Raw genomic sequence first — 24214 nt, forward strand, 5'->3', positions numbered from 1 at the left:
ACAGGGGAAGGACAAGGGGAAAGGGAAGTGTGTGAGTCATGCGGGGTCTGCAGTAGTTTCAGTGTGAACACGACATTTGAGAATACAATATCCAAAGCATGACACCATTTTACCCTGTGAATCTTCCCTCTCTCCTTCATAGTTCCTAAAGAGAATCTAAACTTCCCTTTAACTTCCCTGTTCCCAAGTTTTCAAGTGTGTGATGTTGATATATCTCAATGCGTCTGTTGATACAACTCAGATCGCGCTAAGAAGCTGAGAGACACCCAGGAAACAAAGCAGGCCCATGTACTTCCTGTTTGTCGTTTAAATTTATAGTTATTAAGTAAATACCTCTAGAGGCTCTCTCCGATGAGGAAAATTCCAGCACGGAGCAAACTGAGCCGTGAAAACGTGGGAACAGGTAAATTAAAGGGAAATTTAGGTGAGGTAGAGACACAAGCTCTGGGTCTTCCTGGCTGCTTACAATAGGAACTTTACTGGGAGAAGCAGCGGTTTTACCCTGTCAGAGGGCAGGTTTGGACTGGCTATAGAGATGGAACTCCTTCCATGTGAAGGTGGTGAGGCACTGGCAGAGGCTGCCCAGAGCAGCTGTGGCTATCCTATGGCTGGCAGTGCTCAGGGCCGTGTTGGACAGTACGCTAAACAACCTGCCCTACTGGAAGGTGTCCCTGCACATGGTGGGGCTGGACCGGGAGCTTTGGAAGGTGCCTCGCGGCCCATGGCGGCCCGTGTCCCGGTGCCAGCCAGCGGGGCTGCGGGGGCCGGCGGGGCGGGCGGAACCCGCGCGCGGGGGAACGGTTCGCAGTGCCGCGTGTTGCCGGCCGGCGGCGGCGGCGGCCGCCTCCTCCTTCCTGCTGCCGGCGCGGGGGCGGCGGCGCTGTGGCGGCGGGGCCGGGGCATCGCGGGCCCGGGCGCCTCCTCCCCGCTCCGCTCCTTCCCATGGCCGGGAACTTCTGGCAGAGCTCTCACTAGTGGGTGCCGCGGCCGCGGGGCGCGGGGCACGGGTGCTGCGGGCCGCCGCCGCGCTCTGTCCATTCATTGCGGGGCCGGGCGTGGGCACGGCGCTGAAGGGAGGCCCGGGGCGGCCGGGGGAGCGCCGGGCGGGCGGCGGGGCCTGCTTGCCGCGGGACCCTGGCGGGAGCCGGCCCCGCTCAGCCGCCGCCTGGGAAGCGTTTGGGCGCTCCGGGACACGGGGCGCGTCCCGGTGTCGGTGCCCGCGCCAGCCCGGGATCCCGCGGCCGAGTGCGGGAGCTCGGGTTCCTGGCTCGCCTGTCCCCAGCGGTGGGGCAGCCGGGGCTCAGCTTGGGTTGGACATTGGGAAGTGTGATTGCCCAGGGAGACGGTGGGGTCACCGTCCCTGGAGGAGTTCAAGGAAAGATTGTACGTGGCACTCCCCCTTGACGGGGTGGTGTTCGGTCCTGGGTTGGACTCGATGATCTCGAAGGTCTTCCCCAACCTAATTGATTCTGTGATTCTGCCCTGAGACGCCTCGTGTTGGGCGCGTCAAGGTTTGAGTGCTGGCCCGCAATGAAATGGCTGCTGCATAAGCCTTGTTAGTGACCGTCAGGGTCTAAGATCTGCACAGCGAGATAATTTTGCTACTGGTAGAGGCTAATCTCAGTCCCTGGGTAGTTCATGTTTTGTTGTTTGGGTTTTGGGTTTTTTTTTTGTTTTTTTTCAGTTGTCTAACTTTCGAAAACGCTGAAGAACTGTTGTTTGAGAAGATTGTTTGTGGCTTTGTTAAAGGCCACAAACCCTTTATCCTAGAGTCTTAATTCATAGTCTGTTTGTACAGGAGACACTCAGTATAATGTTGATAAAGAATTGCTGAAATTATTTTCCATTCCTTTAGCTTACAATGGATTTTGGATAAACAAGATCTATTGAAAGAACGCCAGAAAGACTTGAAATTTCTGACTGAAGAAGAATATTGGAAGCTACAGATATTTTTTACTAATGGTAAAACTTTTTTATTTTTGCCATAAAATCTGTGCAATGTGTACCATGTCTAAATGGAGGTTTGAGTTGCTTAGAAAATGTAATGTTTTCATTGTGGTATTACACGTACTTTCACAACCTATTTTAACAAAGATGGGGAATATAAATAATGTCATTATTTGTCAGTTGTACTAACATAGTTCTAGGAGACCTTGCAGGCTAATAAGCTGCATACATAACATTTTAATTGTGATAGGATGAAACAGTACATTTTCTTTTCAACAGGTTTTTATCAAAACATAAAAGGAAGAGAAGCAAGCAGAAACTGCTGAGCTAGTGTATTAAAAGCTCAGTGTCAAGCATTAGTACTCAGCCTGAGTTTTTGTTGGGTTCTTAGGGTGGAGTAAGTATTTGAGGTGGTCTGTGCCGTCCTGTTAAACAGCAGAGTTTGGAAACTTGTTATTTGTGTTCATTTAGATTCTCTGAAACCTGCAACACAGTCTGTGTTTTGTCTTCTGACTGATTTCCCAATACCAGGTGGCTCTCAAATTGTCAACAAGATTCTGAGAGCTGTTGGCAGGCAGCCTGTTTTCCCAAAGAATTTGGGACTTGTATGGGAAGTTGTCTAAGATTTACTTGGTCTTGCAAAGCATTTAGCCATCCATATGAATGGGCACACCTGAGGATATCAGATTACAAAGGCACTTAAAATTTTCTCTGTGCAATTGCTTAATATTTTAAAAAATCTCCTTATGCAAAAAATATTGCTAATTAGTAACTTGTTTGCAAGCAGCTCCTTTAAATTACAGAACTTATTTTTTTCAGCTATCTGGGCCAGACTTGAGAAAGAGAAGTGAAGTCACTTTCCCAGAGCCACTGGAAGATCTTATGTCAGTGCTGGAATGTTATCTGTGAAAGATACTTATCCCAGCTTCTCTCTTAGCTTAGTTATTTTTGTAACAATTGCATACGCTACAAACACGATCACTATGGATACCTCTGTGTTATTGCTTATAGGGCTTCAGGAAATCAAGCTAGCAATGAAATCAGTTGATCCATTCCTGAAATTTCCTGAGGTTAAAACCAAGTGTCATAATAATACAAAAAGGGACAAAAGGAGGGTTATGGATATTTCTAAAACTGTATTTCTATATTAATTTTTTACAAGTATTAATTTGAACTGCGAAATATGCTTTTTAAATGTTTCATTTAATTGTTTTTCTTGGGTAAATGAAGCTTTACAAAGTAAACAGGTTAGTTTGTTAGTTTTGGTTTGTGGTTCCCAAGGTCCTTTTCCTTGGCACTCCATGCCTCCCCTGAAGGTAGGTGAGTGATTGGGGGCAGCTGGAGAGCAGCTCTGCCAGTGTCTTCCCTGTGCCTTTAGGAATATAGCCTTCTCTGCAGGAGAGAGTGTTGCTGGGCTTTCTCCCCCTCTCTAGCAAAGACAGCAGGACAGGCAGGGATGCTCTGCTCAGGCAGAGCTCGCTGTGTTCAAGCCCTGGATGCGTGGTATCTTCACCTGCCTCTGAACAGAGACCCTGCTTTGGGTCCCCCCTTGTTTCCCATCTGCACTACCTGAGAGCAGATGAGGCCTGGCCACAGCATGTCACATTCAGTGTGTATCAGCCCAGGAGATGGTTGTTCCCTAAAGCAATTAAAATCTGCGTGGAGAGGGGCAATTTCCTGCTGCTTCCTCATTGGAAAACAAGCGCTGTAGATCACTAACTGATTATGTGGCTCCCTGCAGCTATGAAGAGAAGAAAAAAGATCATCTTCTAAAGTAGTTTGAAAAAAGAAACTGATGTTGATTTCTCTGTTTGGATCAGCAAGTCTTAACTGATTTTGGTTGAGAAGTCTGTTAGTTGTTTTCCCTTTTTGGTGGCAGAAGCAGTAATGTTTATGTTAGAGGCTACTCAAAATACTCAGATTTAAAACAACCTTTATTAAAAAAACCCAAACCACTGAAATCACTTAATTTGTAAATATAAGGAATAAATGATCTTATAGTTTCTTTTCAAATATTAAAATAATTACAGGCATTGGACTTTTCCCCAGCATATACAAGCTTCCATTTCATTAAGTCTCTAGGCTCTTGTCCATTTTTTTCTTCTAAACCACACTTGATTTTTCTCTGACAGCAGATGGCTTAACCATTCCTGAAAATCCCATGGGAGTATGAAACATATTTGGAGAATTCTGTTTAGCCTAATACTTTAATTTTTCTGATGCCCTAGTAGTAGTACAGCTTTTTAGCCCCATGGTCAAATTAAAGACAAAAATTCTTTCCAACCTCCCAAGATAAGCTGATAAAATGTTTAATATTTGTACAGACATTGCGTACTGGGTTTAACACCCTTTTCAGAACTTTTGCGTGTCCTACTGTCACTGTCAAACTAGAATGTCAAATTTGGCATTCTTTTCTAGAAAAGGACTAATATGACACAGGGATTTAGTGTTGCTTTGGGCCTTGCCAGTGGGTGACAAATTTGTACCCTGGCTATTTGCAGGGGATATGTGATAAGAGCATGGGTAAAAATCTCTCTACTTGAGTGTGTTTAAGTAGGAACTAAGGATTTAGTGATGACTGACAACAGAATTGTTTGCTTTTTCCACCAGTGGTCACTATCTTGGTCTTGCTGTACATATTTAAAATATCTACTTAAATGTATTTTAAAATACTGTTTTTGACATTTCTCATGAGGGAGGAAAAAAAGAAGAGGGAGTCTTCACAGAGCCGAGCCGTGCTCAGAATAATGGCGGTGAAGAAGTATGGGAAAAATAACAAGTAACAACCTTATGTTTCACTGTGCCATTCCTTACATCCAACCCCTGCTCTTAATCCCAGCTTGATGCGTCTAATTTGCTTGGCACCTTTCCTTTGCCTGGGAGGCCAAACAAGAGCTACCTGCACAGATGACACCAGGGTTGTTTCTTGGCCAACTGGCAGAGGACCACCGTGATGGAGCAGCTGACTGCATCCTCTGGTCTCCCACCCCCTCTCCCTAGACTAAATATGTCATTTTTTTAACACCTGCTGCCTCTGCCAAATGTAATGACCGTGTTTGTGTTGGCAGCTTTACTTGTTTGAAAAAAAACCATCCATTTTGTGTGGCACTGAAGAGCTGAGGATTCCTGTGTCTGAATTTGTTTTGCTCTAAAATGGAATACCTGAGCTTTACCCTTCTGAGATTAGTGTTGTCATCTTCTTAAAGGTCATACTCACTTTGTACACAATGAAGTCAAGGTACTTTTTCCTTTTTGAAGGTTCAGGAAGCAGTGGTTCTTCACCTGCAGGTCTGTAGGTTTACAACAGTGTGTTGTCTCTCTAGAGCAACTGAACTGAGGTAGAAGAATGTGGTGCTGCTCCTTAGAATCCCCAGCGCTAGCTGTATTTTGAGACCCTTTGCTGTTTGGTGTCAAATTGTTTAAAAAAACTCAACTCAAGCTTTTGTTCATTTTTTTTTTAAGTTATCCAGGCTTTAGGTGAACATCTTAAATTAAGACAACAAGTTATTGCCACTGCTACAGTCTACTTCAAGAGATTCTATGCCAGGTAGGACTGTTTACTATGATGGTACAAGAATAAAACATTTGCTAGGCACATTTTGGTAGCCCTTTAAAAATGCAGTTCTGTGTTAAAAACAGTGCCACTTTTGTTTTCTGGATGGTGTAAAGCTTTTATGCTTTAATAAAGTTAACTTAAGCTTTGCTTTTTCAAAAGGAAGTGTGGTGCTCTTGATAGATTAATCGTTCTACATGTATGAAACAACATATTATAATTTTGTTGTAACATTTCAGATATTCCCTAAAAAGTATAGATCCAGTATTAATGGCTCCTACGTGTGTGTTTTTGGCATCCAAAGTAGAGGTATGAAGTATTACAATTTTTTAATGTAACATTGTGATGTATGAGAGAAAGAAAACGTTTAGGACTTTGAAATTTTTTGTCTTTCTTCGTGCTTTGGGGATTGAAACCTTCTCTTTTTTGCATAGATTTCTATAGCATTTAAGAAAAGGAGACAGAGAAGGCCTTCAAAATTTGTCTGAATTACTAACCCTGAAGTGCCTGTGAAAATGGAAAAAAATATTTTAAATGGCTGTTTCACTGTGACAGTGTTTATGTATTTACATACACTGTATCTTAAATTGTAGATATCTTAAGCAGCGTCTCCTTTCTGGTGTGTTTCTCCTTATTTATATTTACTCAAACTTTAAAACATAATTGGATTTTTTTCCTAATTATCTTGTTCTATTTCATATAGCAAGGGATCCTCAGAGTTTACCACACTTTCATTACTTGAATTAAAAGTATGTTGTAGCTCTTGCGCTGTCCTTGAGAAATTATCATAAGGAACTGACCCATTAGGGATTGTGGTGAGAGGGCTCCATGCCTCCACCATTGGTACTCCCCTTTGAATGTGGCCAAGAGTTAGCATCAGCTGGGTGCTGCTGTTACTCCTCTGTAATGCAGCAAGTTTCACAGCTGTTTGAGAAGTGTCTGTGTAATGGAAAAAAGTCAAATTGGCCAGTTTATGATATGTCAGCACTAAGGAATTTTTACAGAAGGAACTCAAATACTTAGTGGATGGTAGAAACAGTCCTATTAAACTAGTGGTGACGTGATACTGTTGTCTGTACAAGTACTGTGGACACTTTTCAGTGTTTGGAAGACATCAAGGAAAAGAGACAGAGTGTTGAGAGAGGGCTTTTTTTATCAACCTGTTAAATAAGCCTTTAAGCAGGCACAGACATAGAGTGTGTATACATAGATGTACCTTAAATTAGAAGTCTGTGTAGCCTTTCTAAAGCTTCTGCAGCTTTAGAGGGCAGCACTATTGATTCAGCTATGGACTTCTCTGAAAGAACACTGTATACAGAAAAATTGCAGCTTGCTGACTGTCTCAGCACAGGAGCTAAGACTTCACGAAAACATAACTTTAAAAGGTAGTTAATGGCAGGTTTCTCAAGACAGTTTTCTCTCAAAATGGGATAAGCTAAAAATATCCTTGAAGTTCTCTTGTCTGTTTTATATAAAGAATGTTAGCCAGCTGAGCTTTTGTGGTTTTAGTACCTTTCATAAATCTTTACTGTTCCTCACAACCAACCAAGAAACTAATCAATGAAATAACTCTTAGGTAAAGAGTTTAACTCTATTCACCTTAAGGAAGAAAAAAGGGGGTGGGGGAAAGAACCAAATACAATACTGCAAAAAGAAGCCCAGTTTAGTAAGAAGCTATTATTTTAATTTGATAAGAGTGTTGAGTCTATGGTGTTTCAGGTGGTTCACTTCATTTACCATTCTTTTTCTTCAGGAATTTGGTGTTGTTTCAAATACAAGGTTGATTTCTGCTGCTACTTCTGTATGTAAGTATTAGTAGTTTTCATTACATTCTAGTTAGGCATCTCTGTAGGGAGATCAGTTGGTTTCTTTGCTTTTTTTTTAAAGGTAGCTTTTTATCAAATCGTGGAGGACTATAAGAGCCAGTTAAAACCATTTAGAATAAATAACTTCTGTTTCCAAATACAGAGACAGAAGGATCATTGCTGTATTAGTTTTGGTTGATTATGGTTGGAACTTATGCCAGGCATAAGTGAAAACAAGGTAAAAAATAAAACTATTGAAATTTATAAACAACCTCGAGTAGTAAATTGAATTCTGAACTACTCAAAGATAGAATTGGAAATTTATGGCTTTGTCTGTTTAGTAAAAGGTATGGCTCTGTGGAAGTACCTGTTTTAAGAATTTTTGGTAGGCTGCATACCTTCAAAAATTTTTAATCTGTTTTTCCCCATCATAAAATCAGTCTGCACATGATATTTATTTCTAAAAATACATTTTATAATTTATTGTTCACAATAAATTCAATAAAATTACACTGTAGTTACTTAATTCTCTATCTTTCCCACTTGCTTTGTATTTCCCAGTGCATGTAACTTACATCTCATCCATCAAACTCTTAAAGTGATGTCTTCCTTAGCTGAATGCTATCTGACCCAGAAGGTCCAGCTGCTCTCAATGGGCAATTCCTGGCTGTGCTCTTCCAAATGTAGGTCAGCGCTTTCAAAATCCCTTGTAGCCGTTGAGGGGACAGGTGACTGGCTGCATCTGTAGCCTACAGATGCAGAGAATGTATCAGTCCATGGGGCTGGCCGTGTGACAGTTCTGCCACCAGGAATTGAAACACATCTTTGATGCCAGCATGACCAAGACCAGTACTGGATTTAGCACTGAGAGTTGGTATTTTTACATCAGAAGCATCACTGTGTGGAAGTTTTGATGCATCATTGAGAAGGTTAGATGGGTTTTGGTAAATATGCAGCAGCTTATTTTACTTGGACATCTAGTTCTTAGCTGTGCTGTTTTACAAAATCCCAGTCTCAGGATCCCATAGAAGATTTTCCCCACAGCTCTTCTTGCGTCAGACCTAGAAGTCCTGTCAGCCCAGTACTGTGCATTCCATGGAAATGGGATCACTTGCATCAGGCTTTCTCTTTACCAGAGTTGCTTCAGTAGCACACAGCAGGTTTCAATGTCTTAATACCAAAGGCATGGAAAGATGAGGCAAGACAAGTAAAAGCAAAACCAAACTAACAGAAGGGGTGACTAATGTAATGGTGGCTGATTTAAAGAGGTTTGCTTGCTTTTAGCTAGGTAGCTATGAATGCTATTATAACTTGTTATAACTTATGAAGTTAATAGCATTTGTTTCCTTTGTAAAGAAGATAATCTTAGCTTGGTTTTCAACAACCTCTTCAAAAGGTTTTTCCACACATCTTGCTAAAATGACCACTCCATGTAGTGGTTGCGCAGCTTGCTTTGTGGGGAAAATGCCTTTTCTTCCTATCTTCTTTCTCAAATTGGTATTTTTTTACCATGTACCTCTTCAGTTTGCATAAATCTTGATAAACTCTTTTATTAATTCTTCTCTTTCTTGAAATAATTAAAATTTTCAACCAGTAGCCCAATCTTGGTATCGTACAACAAATCTTCTAACAAAGTTCACCATTGGTCTAAATGGTAAATTCTTTGGTCCAGAGGACTAATGCTGTCTTTTCTTTGAAGTGAATGCCATACTGATTTTCTGGAAGTAATATTGACAGTGTAATTTAATAATACACTGTCTACCATTAATATAAGGAATATCGTCCACTTCCAGGATGTTAAATGTTACCTGTTTTCCTTGGAGGACAAGGATTTAAAATAGATTTTTAAATGTACTTGTACTTTAATTTGTTCTTGTACAAATCTTAAATCCATATCTTCAAGTGTTCTTGTTTTTCTTTGTTCAGCATTCTAACATGAAATCACTCTGGTTTTGCATATTAACGTGCTTCTTACCAGTGCACTGACTGTACTCATTCTCCTTGCAAAATACACAGAGATTTATTAAATATCTCAATTGGAGATCATCATTACATTATGGACCTGCACGAAGTCTGTTTGAGCTCCTTATCCTGTCCTTGGGCTTGCTTTTTGTAGACTTCATTAGTTCTTTTAAAATCTTGCATGTTGAAGGATCAAACCTATGTAAAAAATCCCACATGAAAATTCCATTTGGATTTAGTGTTGGAACTGGGATCCTGAATGTCAGTAGCTGGAGAGCTCTGAATAAGTTATGGGAAGTTGGGTGTCCCTGAGCTAGTTGCTGTCCAAAGCAGCAGTCGAATGTCTAGCTGAGTATCTGTGCAAATCTGGGTTTCAGGTGTATTTCTCTTCCTTTTTCAGGATCTTAAATCTTGTAACTTTTCTCTTTGAAATACAAACCTTTGGTACTGAAAGCCATAAACTGAAAGTTGTACTGCCAGACAAATTTCAAGGGCTGTATACAGATGAATGAATAGAAAGGGAAAGAAGTAAATGTATTAATTACATTATTTTTAACATACTTTTTTTCTGTTTACTGTAGTGAAAACTAGGTTTTCATATGCCTTTCCAAAGGAGTTTCCTTATAGGATGAACCATGTAAGTGTGCTTTTTACAACTTGATAAAATAAATTAGTAATTGTTAGCAGGAAAATCTTTCTTTTTAATTCTAAGGAAGAAATATTTTCATACTCATATGTCAGGGTCATTCATGATTAGTTTTGTATGGAATATTGGGAAAGTTTAAAAATAATTAAAATCTTGTGTAACCGCCTTTCCTTAAATTGTTGACAGGAAAGACAAGTGATGTGATAGGGTGACTGAAGTGGTAGTTTTCATATTGCATGATGAGAAAAGAGATTTAGGGGTTTTTTTGAATATTCTTGGTTACAAATACATTGCTTCAGGGAAAGTAAATGTCCTTTGCACCTGGAATGCTTCCCAGCATGCACACATGAGCAGTTGGCTTGCAGAAAGCAGTTTTATTTTTGCTGTAAAATTTAATGGTTCTTGAAAAATAGTTTTTAATTAGTACTTAAAATTTAAATTTACTAGTGGTTTTCAAGGTATTCTCAGTCAAAATACTGAGAAGTTTTGTATTTTTTCTTAAAACCAATTTTGACCAGTGCTGTAGAATTTTGAAAGCTAAACATCTAAATAGTTTTAGATTGGCTGTAACAAATAGTACTTTTTTGTTGCTTTTCACCCAATCTAGAAAGCCACATGATACATCAAAATACAAAATACCTACGACCTTACAATAAAACTGCAGTACTATTTTATAGATAAAAGCAAATGGAAGTATATTTTGGACTACTGCTTTTACATACCCAAAGTAGTCCAATCTTTTCCTTGATGTCACCAGTACATCACCTTCTCTATTGAGAGTGAAAACTGATTAAATTGCTGCAATTGGACAGAATATTTCATATGAAATTAAATCTGAAAATGTTTTGAGAAGCTATTTGGCAAGTTAGTGGGCTGATGAAGACACTAAGTCTACAAAAGAACTTCTCTATTGCTGTGAAGTTTTTGTGCACTGGGAACAATTTACTGCTACCAGGTGTTAAAACAAATCAGACAAGTGCTGCCAATGAAGCAGTCTTTCATAACAAACTTGATGCAAAATATTTAAATTCCTTGTTATTATGACTGGAGTTAAGTTATAATAGTGATAAGGCAATAGCCAATGATAGTTTTATTTTGGTTTGGCTTTGTAGTTTCAGATAAAATGCATTTAGGACTGTTGGAAATAGCCGTTGAGAATTCCTGTGCTTTTGTGATGTTAAACTGTGTCAGTTAATTCTTTCTGCTGCCTGAAATATGCTGCTTATTAACTGTAATTTTGCTTCTTTACAGATACTAGAATGTGAATTCTATCTCTTAGAATTAATGGTAGGTTGGTTTTTTTGGTGGAACTGCTTGTGTTTTTGTGAGAGAGGTAACTGTATCTAACTCCTGATGCAGAGACTGGGATGTCAGTGTCCTTTTTTCCTTAGGTGGATGTGGATGATACAATTCCTCCAAAGCCATTTTCCCCTGGCCCCTGGAACTTGCTATAATAGATGAGGTATCCTAGATACCAAGGTTGAGCCAAATTCCTTAAGAATTTGGTCACTCTCCTAACACTTTGGAAGATAATTGGTTAGAAATTAGTCTGTGTAATTGGTCAGTTCACCTTTAGAACTTCTCACTTAGATTGGATGCTGTTCTTTTTATAAACTTTTATTGGCTGTAGTTTGAATCCTCCCTTGAACATATAAATATGGCTGTCTGCCCTATGTTCGGAGAGAATCCTGCCTGACTCCCTTTGCATGAAATAAAGGTTCTTGTGGAATTCGTCAAGTAAGGCCTCCGGTCTTTCTCTGCTGGCAAAATGTGTGCTTTCTGAGAGATAGCTAAATGATATTAGCACTCTCTGGTCCTGGTAAGTACCACCAGGGGCCAAAAAGAAAGCCACAGATGGAATAGCCAGTCCATGACCATGAAGAGTCGTATTCTTTGTATGCCCTCTTCTCGCCTGGAAGAATCTGGGGCTACACATAAATGTTCTAGCAGGAGGTGTGGATACTATCCCATTCAGGCTAGTTTTTAACAACCTAATAATTAGAGTAATCTTTTAGGAGGTGAGATGTGGGTTTGAATCCTGTAAGGAAGAAATTGAATTCAGGCCTCCCATTTTCTGAGATGGTGCTGTAAGTATTAGGCTGTTGGATGACAGGAGCACAGTGGGACATTTTCTTTAGACCCTTTTAAAGAAAGGAGCCATACCTGATTTTTATAAGAGTAGCTATCCCATTGCTGTCTTTGCTCAGGCAGCTGAAAGGAGGGAATGAAGACTTCATAGGGGGCTTGGGTAAAGTGGTGCCTAGTTTGTACATATGGCTTGGACTTGGATGGGTTAAGCACTGAACTCTAGTTCTACTGCACTATAGTAGTTCTGCTCAAGTGCAGAAAAAAGGAGAAAGAAACTAGGGAGCAGCTTAGTGAGTTAGACAGCAGATGAGAGAATATATTTTGGGAACTAAACACAGAGGAGATCAGATCAAAGTTTTTGTTTGTACCTACAACTGTTTTAATACAGTTGTTAGATTCCTGTTTAGATTTAGTTCTTGATATCTCTGATATACATGGCAGTAACTCTTGAGTTTTGTATATAGGAGTTTTAGAACAAGCAATTGCATTTATAAGAAGTTATGTTTTGGGGATTCAATTATTTTTCCAGTATGCTATGTAATATATAGTGTGTGCAGTAACAGTGTTTCATTTAAGTGTTCAGCACATGTAACTTAATGCAGCTTTTCCCTGTAGTATCACACAGTTGGCTGCTTTTAGCAAAAGGATTATTCCTTCTTGTTTACCTGGACCTGAAATGAGGGTATTTGAGAGCAGTGGAATTTTTCTTTTCTTTCTTTCCAAACCAGCATAAATTATTTTGGCATGCTCTCCATGTATGGTATTTAGTAGCAGACTGTTTTCTGGCAGTGTTTTGTATTTCCAAGTGGGAATTACGGGTTTGTAAGCAAATGAGGTTTCAGTGTGCTGCAGATGTGACTTTCTGTGTCTCTTAGGGGAAGAACATTGACAGACTGGCAACTGTGCTGTGTAATGGTATTCTAGAGAGAGCACTGCCCTCATTAGAGCAGGGCTAGGTGTTAGAATGCTACTTAAAAAAAAATCAGTAATTGACTTGTAAACCAAATGTTTTAATACGAACTGACAACGTGCTCTGCATTGGAATCTAACTTCTGTCTTGATGACATTTTTCCTAGGACTGCTGTTTGATAGTGTATCATCCTTACAGACCTTTGCTCCAATATGTGCAAGATATGGGCCAAGAAGACATGCTGCTACCTCTCGCATGGTAATGGAGACAATGGAAATAGTTCCTCCTTTCATCAAGAAAGCAAGTGTTTAACAGTTATGCTTCAAAAGTGGTTAAGCTTTTGCTGAACCAAGCAGGCTTAACCATATTTGAATACAAAGGGTGCCCTAGTTAACCTATGCAGGTATATGTCCCTGACTTAGCTTATTCTCTTTTTAATCCTGTATTGATTTTGCTTTGCATTGGTCTAATTTTTATTTTTTAGACTAGCTCTAATAGCACAGTTTTAACATTACTGAATGGTGACTCTGTGTAGAAGAAATTTCTTTCTGTCAGCATTGTCTTTTTGTTGTAGCATGTTGTAGGAGGTTGAAGCAATATATAGGGTTTTTAGCTGTGTTAGCAGAACTCTTATTGTTCAACTGTTTCAAATACAGAAAGGCATTAGAAGTACTACTTTTATACTAGCCCTTACTTATTTGTGAAACAGATAATTATTTGATGGTGTACATGCACATCCACTCAGAGAGACATTTATGTACTAAAATAATGTTTCCAAATAAACTTCTGCTGTGACTGCAAGGGGAAAAAAAGAAATCAAGAGATTTTTACAAGGGAAAAGATTTCTCTCCTTGATGTTTTGCCCTGCAGCCTCATTGCTTTGGCCATCTGGAAAACGGACAAAATATTTGTAAACCAATAGCAGTTTTTGAAAGAACGTAGTCTAAAGGTGAATAGGAAGATACTTACAAGTTCTTTTTTGCACAGGAGGATAGTGAATGACACATATAGAACTGATCTTTGTCTGCTGTACCCTCCTTTCATGATAGCTCTAGGTAAGTAACAAGTAATGTCTCCTGTCATGTTTAACTGGATGTATTTTGTGCACTGTCCCATCACAAGCATTCCTCAGAGTGCTCTCGTAAGGTGCTTCAGGTTGTGTTTCATACAGCACTGACACACTAGCCTTGCAACTTAAAAAGCCTTAAAGAAAAGTCAGATAATTAATCCCAAGTTTTCTCTGTTGAACTGTATAGGATTTATAAAAAATTGAATGTTTCTAACTGAATTGGGAGTGTATCTTTGTTCATTGTCCTTGTTACCTGATCTTTGCAGCTTGCCTACATGTGGCCTGTGTTGTCCAGCAGAAGGATGCAAGGCAATGGTTTGCTGAGCTATCTGTTGATATGGAAAAGGTACTCTGTTTTTTATTCCCACCACTTGTTGTGAATTGACCAGAAATGGCAGTTACGGTTGTCTTACACATCTGCAGTACTGATTTGAACTTAAAATTCAGTGATCTTTTTAGATGCTGTTGAAGTTAGGCAGATCTCTTTTGAAGGTAGACAATAGCAGGTTATTTGGTTATCACCCTGCTCTGAAAGTCAAGACAAAACCATTGCATAACAGAATAGCATTGCTGGTATTGTCATTTCCAGACAGAAGTATAAAGCCAGTATCTTGTACGTTGTTTGCCAGAAAAATTATTCCCAGTCTTTCCATCACACAAGATTACCAGCACAAGCTTGACTTCCAAGTGCATGTGATTTTCTGATTCACTTTTCAGCATCATGCCAGCACACCATTCTCATTTTCTCCCTGTAATGTGCAGAGTATAGCATAGTGTAGAACATTTTTAACGCTTTCAGGATGCCCAGCACTGTGACTTCAGTGGGGACACCAAGATCATTCAGCTGAGTTTCAGGCTAATGCAAATTCTGTGTCAAATAATCCCCTTTATTAATTTATTAGGTTTCAGGGTGCAGTTGTGCTTATACTAACAGTGTTCTTCATCCTCTCTAGTTTCTTTTACTTTTTAGGTTGGCTTCTTTAATCTTTATTTAGCTCCAGCAAGCAAATCAAAGTAGTACCCATATTCCTTATCACACCGTTTCACTTAGCACATATTTTTTCAGTCTTTTTTTGAAACGGAGTGTCTGGAATTAAATAGCCTGTTATGACTGAGATGTACAGTTTCCCTCTGTGCCCTTGGTGTTGCCCTTTATCCCAGTGATGCTATGGCATTGTGTTTGTATTCCAGGATTTGTCCTGAAATTTAAATACAATGTGGATGCTATGCTGCATTGAGACTCTGTGAATTATGCTGTCATACATTCAAAGGCAGGGTGATAAAAAACTGGCAGCAAAGGAGAACCAACCTATATTTAATAGATAAAATTACCATAAGGTTGATACTGAATATCTTTGAATGTTTACATGTATTAGTTCTCACATCAGTAATAAAGCCTAAGCTTGATTTTTTTCACATGAACACCATGGACTTCTTCACCAATTATGACTTTCATTTCAAGGACAAAATACATTGCTTTAGCACTTCAATAAATATCATGTATTAAAAAGAAGAAAGACGTCTACTTTATTAATTCAGAGAAAGATGAAACATATTATGAATGAAACATTCTCCAGCTTTTATACAGAATATTGCACTAGAAGTTTCATAGGAAATTAAGGTAGATAGTGTCCAAACTGGAATGGAATGCTTATGCTTCCAGAAGCAGAATGTAAAATGTCAACAATTCTTACTACATGTATATAAGAATATAAGAAGTATTTAAAAACTCCTTGGCTCTGTTTCTTGGAAGGAAAGAGTTCGGATGAATGTTTTGTGGTTTTGGGCTTTTGTTTTCCCACACGGTGCCGCTAATATGTACAGAACACTAATAATTATTAATTACTGTATTGATGATGCATGGTCATAGAGCTGCAGTCATGCTGCCCAATCCAGAGCTTAGTTACAAGCTGCAACAGTAGTTGCAAATAAATAAATAAATAAATTTTTAAAAAGGTATTTAGTTTGCAGAGGAAGAGAAGCAGTAAATACAGTTGAAAGGGAAAGTATTCTGTTCAGGCTTTGATTCACAATTAAACAAAAAAACTAATTAAATGCTTTTTTGTGACCAGATTAAGTGTGAGACAGTTCTGTTTACAATATGAAAATTGTGTTTAGTTTCAGTTTGGGGCCTTTTTAGTTAATTGCACACTTAAATGGGCTAAGACAAAGATAAAATCACTATCATGTCTGACCTTAGGATCTCTTATCTTTCTAATACAGATTTTAGAAATAATCAGGGTTATTCTGAAGCTGTATGAGCAGTGGAAGAACTTTGATGAGAGGAAAGAGATGGCTACTATTCTTAGTAAAATGCCTAAACCAAAACCACCTCCAAACAGGTACGGTACTTCAATATTACACCTTTCCTATGGAAAAATTAGACTGCAATCTTAAGACTGTGTAAATGTTTAATTCAAGGTATAGTGTATGTTTTTACAGTGCAGATGTTTCTGATACAAAACCAACCTGATTGTTGAGGAGCTAGTGGGAAGCATAACATTCATTATCTTCTGGAGAGCATTAATGTGATTAGAATGTGATCAATACAGCTCAGCAAATGTAAGGAACCCCAGTGCGAGGCTCCACGGCTGGGCCAGATTCAATGGAACTGGGCCTTCTTGATGTCGTATTTAATTACTGTGATTAAATATCACTGCTGGAAGTCTGCACATGCAAATTCCTGTGAACACACTTATGTAATGTGAACTTTGCAGTGTTGACTTCAGAAGATTCAGCAGGCAGCTTCATGGGCATACATTGAAATTATCATTCACATAAATATGGTGAAGTTATTTTTGCATGCTGAAAATAATCTTTGCATTTCTTTTTATGAAACTGAGCAGAATATTTTGACCTATTTATGTATATGTTACTACTTTCAGAATACCGTATTTTTTTAATTTTAAAAAATGGATAAAAATGTAATGTGATACTTCTTATTGAAGAGACATCTTTTTGTTTTCTTCAACAGTGAAGGAGAACAGGGTCCAAATGGTAGCCAGAACTCTAGTTATAGCCAATCTTAAGGCATTCCAAAGAATTTCCTTATGGACCACTTTGACTCAAGACATCCTGGGATATTTCCTGTGTTCATGCAATGGACAGAAGGTTTTAGTAACATCTCTGACAAAGAACTCAAAGAATAAATAGCTTGTTTGTGTCAAGCATTTTGAAAGCTTTTTCTCTAAAACTACATCATTTTCTCTGACGCTGGAGCAAATGTGCTAAAATTTTTCAGTGTAAGGAATCAAACCTTAAACCAAGCTGCAAAAGATTAACATTTTTCACTCAAAACAAATAGTTCATTATTGATTTTATTTGTGTTGAAGTGAACTGTTTTTAGAGCGACAGTAATCCGAGGCCTAAGTGTAACTGTATTAATGACTTGTGTTGTCTTCATTTTGTTTGTGACTGAAGGTAGTGCACTCGTTGTTGAATCTATCCATTACCTTCCATTTTGTTGATTTAAAAAAAAACCAGATTCTGCAACAAGTAACACACAGTCCTTCAGAAACAAATGCCTAGAAGAGCTTGTAAAGAGTATTGTTACAGTTTTAATGAAAGCTGCAGGAAAGAAAGTCAGTTTCTGTTTTTGGGTTAAAAAAGCTGTATTCCTCAGTAGATCTACTTGGTTGTTTTTGCCTTGATATATAGTAGCCCACTTACCAGAGAAGTGCAATATGTATAGTGATTCTGCAGTTTTCTGAAACATTTCAAGTGTTAGGAATTAAGACAGCCCAACGTAATATCTTTTTTTTTTTTCAAATAAACGTACTGTATGGTACAATCGGAATATGTTACAATCAAGTACAAATCTGGATATTATTGCTATTTTTTATGGTGGATTTTTTTTGTAGAAAAGATATACACTGTTAGTCTGCCTTCACTGTTAGTGTGAATTTGTGTGGTTCATTCGAGAATTTATTTAAGAGGATCAAGTGTTTGGTGAGCTTCATACTGGCTAATTTTAATTGGGATGTTAGGAACAACTCTAGAATAACTGCAATGGGATTCCTTGGTTAACTTTGTGCTGGAGAAAATGAGATTTCTTCAAACAGAAGGCCATATCCTACGTTCCTTACTCAGGCAGATATCCCACTGAAGACAGGAATTGGCCTTAATTGATTTCTTGATTTTTTTAGATAACTTTGTTTCTAATTAAGTTCTGTACAACTTTATTTTGAATTTTAATGCAAACTTACCCACGTATAAAAGTTGAATGATAAAGTTCAATAACACTGTTATTTTGTTTCCTTTTTTTGTTGTTGTTTTTGTTTTTCTGAAACAACACATTTCACTGCACTGAAATACTGGAGGGAGATTATTGAAAACATGTGCTCTGTGATGTGTCTTGGTTCAAAAAACCGGCCCCTTAAAAAAACCCCACCTGTTTTCGCAAATACCTGTCTTTGTAATTGGCTGGTCATTCAATGAAATTATAACTGAAGCTTTTGTATGTAGCCTGTTAGGCTACTAGCATTTATTTCTGTTCAGGTTATTTCCATTATATGAACCAGCCCAAACACTTTGGTGAGGTGGAAAAAAAATATACATTTTGGTCTTTGCTACTTGGTTGCCATTTGATCCATACCTTTTATAGACACTTGATTGATGAAGTGGAATTTGGCTATTTTGCTTTCATTTCTTGAAGTCTAAAATGTGCTATTTGTAATGTGGACTTGGGGAATAGAAATAAATCAAAGCAACTTGACCTCTGTTGTGTGGAGTTCTTACACAGGAACTATTCTTTTGATAAGCATCATCATCCTCACATATACCATGTAATCTGCCAAGAAAGCTCATGTTTTAGAATTGGGGAATTAATGAAGAATTCTGGCTAGGGTGATTATTCTTGCTGCTGAAGAGTCTTTGCAGACTTTACTTCACACCTAAAGGACAAAGGAACCTAAATCTAGGAGGTAAAATGTTAGGCACTTCTTGATGGTATCTAGAAGTTTCTTTAGGCATTTCTCTACTGGTGAGGCTAATTTTACCAGTTTTGATTCCAGTAAAAATAGTGTAAGGCAATAAAGTGCAGTCCAAAGAGCTGGATTCAGTGAAGAGAGTTTTTTAAAAAGATGTAATTTTGAACAACAGGCAACAGAACAGACTGTGAATTCAACAGTCTTGCTACTAAGCAGGCAGAAGAAAAATCACCTTTCTTGTGCTTCACTTCAAAGGAGAGGTGCATAAAAATGTGGTATTTCATTGAAAGAGAGGTAGCTGAAAGTCTTCACAGATGATATGGCAACAAGTGCCTTTCAAAGTGTCAAAGCAAGCACAAACCATCTATGCCAAAAAGACTTAAGGAAAAATCCCAAAAGAAACTGACTGGATCAGACAAGTTATTTAACTCAAACCCCATAATTTGGAAAGCAAACTAGAAAGGATCACCAAATTTGACAAACTATAAATAGTTTGAGAAACATCTTGCAAAATATTACCACAATTAATGAAAAAAGAAAATAAAAAGAGGTATACAATGATTTTCTAATTATTAAAAAGCCAACCCACAACTCATTTCAGAAAAGACAGCAGGGGTCTAGAAAAATCACGGGTGGTGTGAAGACTGATAGATGGCAACTCCTCACTTCTGACAGAAGCCAAAGCAGCCGATGAAAAGAATACATGGCAAATTGGGAAGCAGCAAAAGGAAAAAGTTCTCACCACTGCTGAGTCTGATTGAAGTTTCTGTTGAAAATACCCAAGTATACTAAGACATACAAAGCCTGAAGCACTCTGAGTTGTAAATGAGAGCAATCTGGAGATTGTATCACTACATGCTAATCCTGTTTTATGCTCTTCCTCAGATGTTTATTACCAGTTGCTGCCAGACAGGAAATAATGGACTAGATAGATCTTGGTGTAACACAGAATAATTTAATTTTTGTGGTTATGTAGTTTTAGGTGTTCCCAACAAATGTTAATGTAGCTACAAAAGGAAGCACTGGCTGCTCATGACTAAGTATTGACTTAGTTTTGCAGATTGCCATGCTTTGTTCATTTCTTTGCTGAACTTTGGAGGCTTGATCAATACGGCTAATCATGATGAATTATACTTTTAATGAAATATTTTCAGTGGCTCTGAAATCCTTTATACAGTCTGACCTTACTGATCTTCAAAAGGCATCGCTAGTCTTGGTGAGGCCTGGCACAACACAGCCAGCAGTGAGTTTCTGTTGTCCCCTTGACCCCTTAATACTAGAATATCTGCAGTTTGACTATTCTAAACAAACTACCTGACCCAAGTATTTGAGAAATAATAATTTTATTTGTCCTATCATCAATAGTTAAACAGTCATAAACTACATCATACAAAAAAGTAAATATCTGTACTTAGGTTCTCTTCACATGCATTCACCAAAACCATAACCCAAAGTAAAGGTTGAAAGGTTGAGCAAATATAATGTCCTCTGTTCATGTTGTAGTCTTCAGGTATAATTTAAACCAGTTGATAGGCATGGCAATTTGAAGGTGAATGTCCATTTACACAAGAAGCCAGTAGTGAGCTTTATCATGGAAGTGGAACAGATGTGGTTTGCTAAAACCTACAAACCATCCTGATGCCTTGATGGGGTAAGGGCTGGGGCTGTCATCTTCATTTCTTTTCTGGAGGTTCATGTTTTACCCAGTCGTCAAAGCCACCAGCATACTGCTGAACTCTAAAAATATGCAGAAGATACCTTTCTCAAGAAAAGTCCTTCTTAATACTGTCTGTTAAGAGGACACAGCAAAAAAACCCAAAACCAAAAGTAAAAAATAAACACCAAAAACCAAAACCCCACAAACAAAAAACTCTGCCCAAAAAAAACAGAGAGAAAACACGGAAATTCTCTGCAACCATATACACTTGCACCTAGCTTCAATGAGCCAGCTGGACATTCATTTTTAGTCTAATACTGCCTGCTTCCATGCAGTGAGTTCTGTAACTCTTTTTCCCCAAATTATGACTCTGGAGTTCAAACATCAAGCAAGAAATAGCAGCTGGATCAATGGAATAGTTGCCAGTTCTTTTTTAAAAGAGTGAGAACAGACTCACAGCAGTGTGAGATTTACCTGTTTATTTATTATGTCTAATACTTCAGTTGTCACCAAATACACCCAGCACACTGAACTTTACCTACATGCTCTATAGGTCTTGACATCAACCTGTGCAAAAACTAACCTCTGTAAACAAAAATCCACTGTACAAAACAATGCTGACTCCTTCAATTAGGCAGCAGGAAAAACAGGTAGCAGAGGATATTTTCCACTTTGAAACGAGAACATGCTTCCATACTTTTGACTACAATTAATATGAATGTTCCAGTTCCTGAATTGCAGTTAAATGAAAACATGAGCAAATAGCCAATGTCTTAAATTTTATCTGCAGTCTTCAAGACAGCGAGGCACCTTCCAAAGATACATTTAACAATTCTGGAAACCAAATGCTGCATTTCACTCTATCATCACCTCGTTACGTTAGCTATTGCCTTCACTGCTTTACTCCTGGCAAATAATCCAAAGCTTTACAGGAAGTGAAGGCATCCTTTAACAGTTAACTATACAGGTGGAACTGCAATTCAACAAAGGCTGTGGTTTCTTAAACTATTTAAGATTGTACTAAGCAAGCAGTTCTCCACCCTTCCCATCTTCCTGCATCTCAGGACTAGTACTTATGGAGCTCTTTAAGGAAGAAACATCTCAGAAAGGGAGTCCTAAGATGCAGAAGGACCCTTCAGTGGCAGTGTGGTCTAGCAGCAGTTTGTGTCATCAGCAGCACATGTGCAGAGCCACTGGGGGCTGTTTCAGAGGGTAGTATATCTCACTCTGCTGCAACACCCAATGGCATCCTTCAGGATTCAGTGGAGACAAGACGAGGAGTCTAACTCAAATACCAGTTCTTTTGTTCATATTTCACATGTGAATTTTTACCCTTGCCCTCAAGGTGAGTACATGTTCTGCTTAATGGGCGAAGCAGCCTTAATCCCATCCTTACACAGAAAGTCATACCTGCTAAAACCCAAGGACATGGCAAAACCAAGTGCTTGTTTACTTCTTGTTCCTGCCAAACAGGAGAAAACCACAGGGTCTGACTTGGATGGCATCTTTTGATTATACTGCTGCTTGAAGTCCGTTGGGTCCATTTGTAGAGCTTCCATTAATTCACCCACTGGGAAATAGAGAAAACAAGCTACTGTTTATTCTGCATCCACAGACAGGTTTACATTGCAAGACTTCTAAATCATCTGGAGGAAAAGTTCAGCCTCATTATAGGCCAGCAGCTTTCTAGCACCGTTCTTCTTTGCTCAGTCACCACCACTTGACCATTCCAGCCAGGAGGAACACGGAACACCCGACGCCCGCACACGGCGGCGGTATGCACATAACTTACGCGGTATGTTGATGGACTCCGGGATTTTTCCAAACCTGTCGATCTCCCACCTCTCCCGCACGTCAATGTGAAGGACGTTGGCCTTCTTCAAGTTTTTGAGCTCCTGGTAGGAGACGTTCGGCTCCTGGGCGGCGCAGAGGCCGCGGCAGGTGGGGCCTGGCGGGGAGGCACGGCGGGTCAGCCCGGCCGCGGGACCCGCTCGGGGCGGGGCAGCGCCGCCGAACGCAGCCGCACGGGGCTGTCCTCGGGCGCCCGCCAAGCTCGTCCCCGCCCGCCCCGGGCAGACCCATCCCCGCCCGCCCCCGCTCCCCGCTCACCGGGCGCTGCCGCCCGGCTCCAGCCGCCGCCCGCCGCCCGCAGGGCCCGCGCCGCCCGCCACCAGCCCCCGAGCCCCATCCCGGCCCGCCCGGCCATGGCGGCCGCCCAGACAGGCCCGGCCCCGCCGGCGGGCGGAGACACCGCCTTCTCCGCAGGGGCGGGGGCCCGGAGCCTTGGTCGCCGCTGGCCCGCGCCGGGGAGCGCGGAGCCGGCCGGGGTGGCCACGCGTGGCACCAGCCGGCACTCGTTTCGGTCCATCCAGCGTTTACCCTGCATTGCCTGGGCAGGGTAAATTCTACCGGCCGACCCAAAATGTTGAGACGCCTGAAAGTACCAAAGGCGGGGAGATTAAACGGAGATGAGGATTTTTGATGCCAGATCCAATTAAAAAACGCCCAGCCTCTGAGTGGTACACCGAGGAGAAAAGGTGACTTTAGCACTGGCCTATACCACTTTCACCACTTGTCACTGTCCCCTTACAGCCAGGAGATGTGGTCCGGGCACTGATCTCCTTTCTGGTGACGAACGAGAGGATGTGAGGGAATGGCATGAAGGCGCACCACAGGAGGTTTAGGTTAGGCATTAGGAAAACCTTCGCTCAGGCACTGGAACAGCCTCCTCAAGGAAGTGGTCATGGCCTCAGATCCACCAGACTTCAGTAAGTGTTTGGACAACACTCTGAGACACATGGTGTGTGATTCTTGTAGCTGTTCTGTGCACAGTCAGGAGCTGGACTCGAAATTTGTGTGTCCCCTCCATGTCAGGATATTCTATGATTTGATAATCCCTGTTTTCAGTTTTGAGTGTTTCAGTTTTGAACCAAAACCCTAGTTTTAGTTTTGAAAGCTGTCAGTCTTTTAGCTACAAGGACTAATGGCCAAGATATATGTGAGTGGAGAAATGAGGGTCCTTCTGTTCCACGCATTTTAAATCAGTATTCTGTATTTCCAGCACACCTTTGTAGACATGTTACACACCAGCAATTCTAGTCTTTAATAGCAGGCATGCTGGATCTTTTAATAAAAAAGGTGTTTTCAAGAGTAGGTTGCTTTATCTTTACTAATGAGAGTTTTCCTTCTCAAAACGAGAACAGAATATTTCTTGGTACTGTAAAGTGTGACAAATTCAACTTGGCACATATAACTGGTTCACTAGCTGCCCTTCTGCCAGCCTCTCCATATGGCCTCCCTGACAAACATTTGCAAATTGTCTGTCTGAAGCAGTGTATCTAAATATGAACTGAGGTTTAACGCATTTTCCATTTCCCACAAAATAAGGATAGAATACACTACTTCTAGAAATTATCTTTTGAAGTATAACTTACTGTATATTTCATCTGTAGTAAAATAATGACCACAGTTAATCTCCACTTACTGCATGTACCACCATAAGAACACCAAAGCGTTCAATATGAAGCACCAGAACACTTGTCATATGAAATGCATATTCACAGGAAGAAGCATTTTTAGGATTTTGATTTGACCCTGGATCATACTAGGTACTAAAAGAAAGAACACACTAGCTTGTTTCCTGAAATAG

At 39.9% G+C, this 24214-nt stretch overlaps 2 protein-coding genes across 4 annotated transcripts; one reads left to right on the forward strand and one right to left on the reverse strand.

Annotated features, from left to right (window-relative positions):
- The first annotated feature begins 836 nt into the window (after positions 1-836).
- CCNC (cyclin C) lies at positions 837-18694 on the forward strand. Of its 2 annotated transcripts, XM_033054672.2 has the most exons (12): positions 837-974; positions 1856-1962; positions 5410-5494; positions 5740-5809; positions 7254-7305; positions 9849-9904; positions 11165-11200; positions 13078-13169; positions 13899-13966; positions 14247-14326; positions 16204-16322; positions 16955-18694. In XM_033054672.2, the coding sequence occupies exons 1-12, from the start codon at positions 943-945 to the stop codon at positions 17007-17009; spliced, it is 852 nt and encodes a 283-aa protein (XP_032910563.1). In that variant the 5' UTR covers positions 837-942; the 3' UTR covers positions 17010-18694. The 2 variants fall into 2 exon arrangements, with proteins under 2 accessions (XP_032910563.1, XP_032910564.1); XM_033054673.1 differs by lacking the exons at positions 837-974; positions 5410-5494 and having other exon boundaries at positions 1875-1962.
- Positions 18695-20234: 1540 nt separating this feature from the next.
- Positions 20235-22966, reverse strand: TSTD3 (thiosulfate sulfurtransferase like domain containing 3). Of its 2 annotated transcripts, none has more exons than XM_033054676.1 (4): positions 22945-22966; positions 22358-22513; positions 21976-22135; positions 20235-20645 (listed from the first exon to the last, which is right to left on the reverse strand). In XM_033054676.1, the coding sequence occupies exons 1-4, from the start codon at positions 22949-22951 to the stop codon at positions 20582-20584; spliced, it is 387 nt and encodes a 128-aa protein (XP_032910567.1). In that variant the 5' UTR covers positions 22952-22966; the 3' UTR covers positions 20235-20581. The 2 variants fall into 2 exon arrangements, with proteins under 2 accessions (XP_032910567.1, XP_032910565.1); XM_033054674.1 differs by lacking the exon at positions 22945-22966 and adding an exon at positions 22675-22753.
- Positions 22967-24214: the final 1248 nt, after the last annotated feature.

The sequence above is a fragment of the Catharus ustulatus genome, chromosome 3 (genome assembly GCF_009819885.2).
Source record: "Catharus ustulatus isolate bCatUst1 chromosome 3, bCatUst1.pri.v2, whole genome shotgun sequence".
In the NCBI taxonomy this organism is placed as follows: domain Eukaryota; kingdom Metazoa; phylum Chordata; class Aves; order Passeriformes; family Turdidae; genus Catharus; species Catharus ustulatus.

Bases quoted from the DNA above. Each gene is read 5' to 3' on its own strand.
- CCNC (XM_033054672.2), top strand. From the start codon at position 943: ATGGCCGGGAACTTCTGGCAGAGCTCTCACTA. The intron at 5,810-7,253 runs GTATGAAGTATT...CTTTTTCTTCAG, and splicing joins TTTTGGCATCCAAAGTAGAG to GAATTTGGTGTTGTTTCAAA. The intron at 11,201-13,077 runs GTAGGTTGGTTT...CATTTTTCCTAG, and splicing joins TCTATCTCTTAGAATTAATG to GACTGCTGTTTGATAGTGTA.
- TSTD3 (XM_033054674.1), bottom strand. From the start codon at position 22,753: ATGGGGCTCGGGGGCTGGTGGCGGGCGGCGCGGGCCCTGCGGGCGGCG. The intron at 22,514-22,674 runs GTGAGCGGGGAG...CCTCCCCGCCAG, and splicing joins GAGCCGGGCGGCAGCGCCCG to GCCCCACCTGCCGCGGCCTC. The intron at 22,136-22,357 runs GTAAGTTATGTG...TCTATTTCCCAG, and splicing joins GGAGTCCATCAACATACCGC to TGGGTGAATTAATGGAAGCT.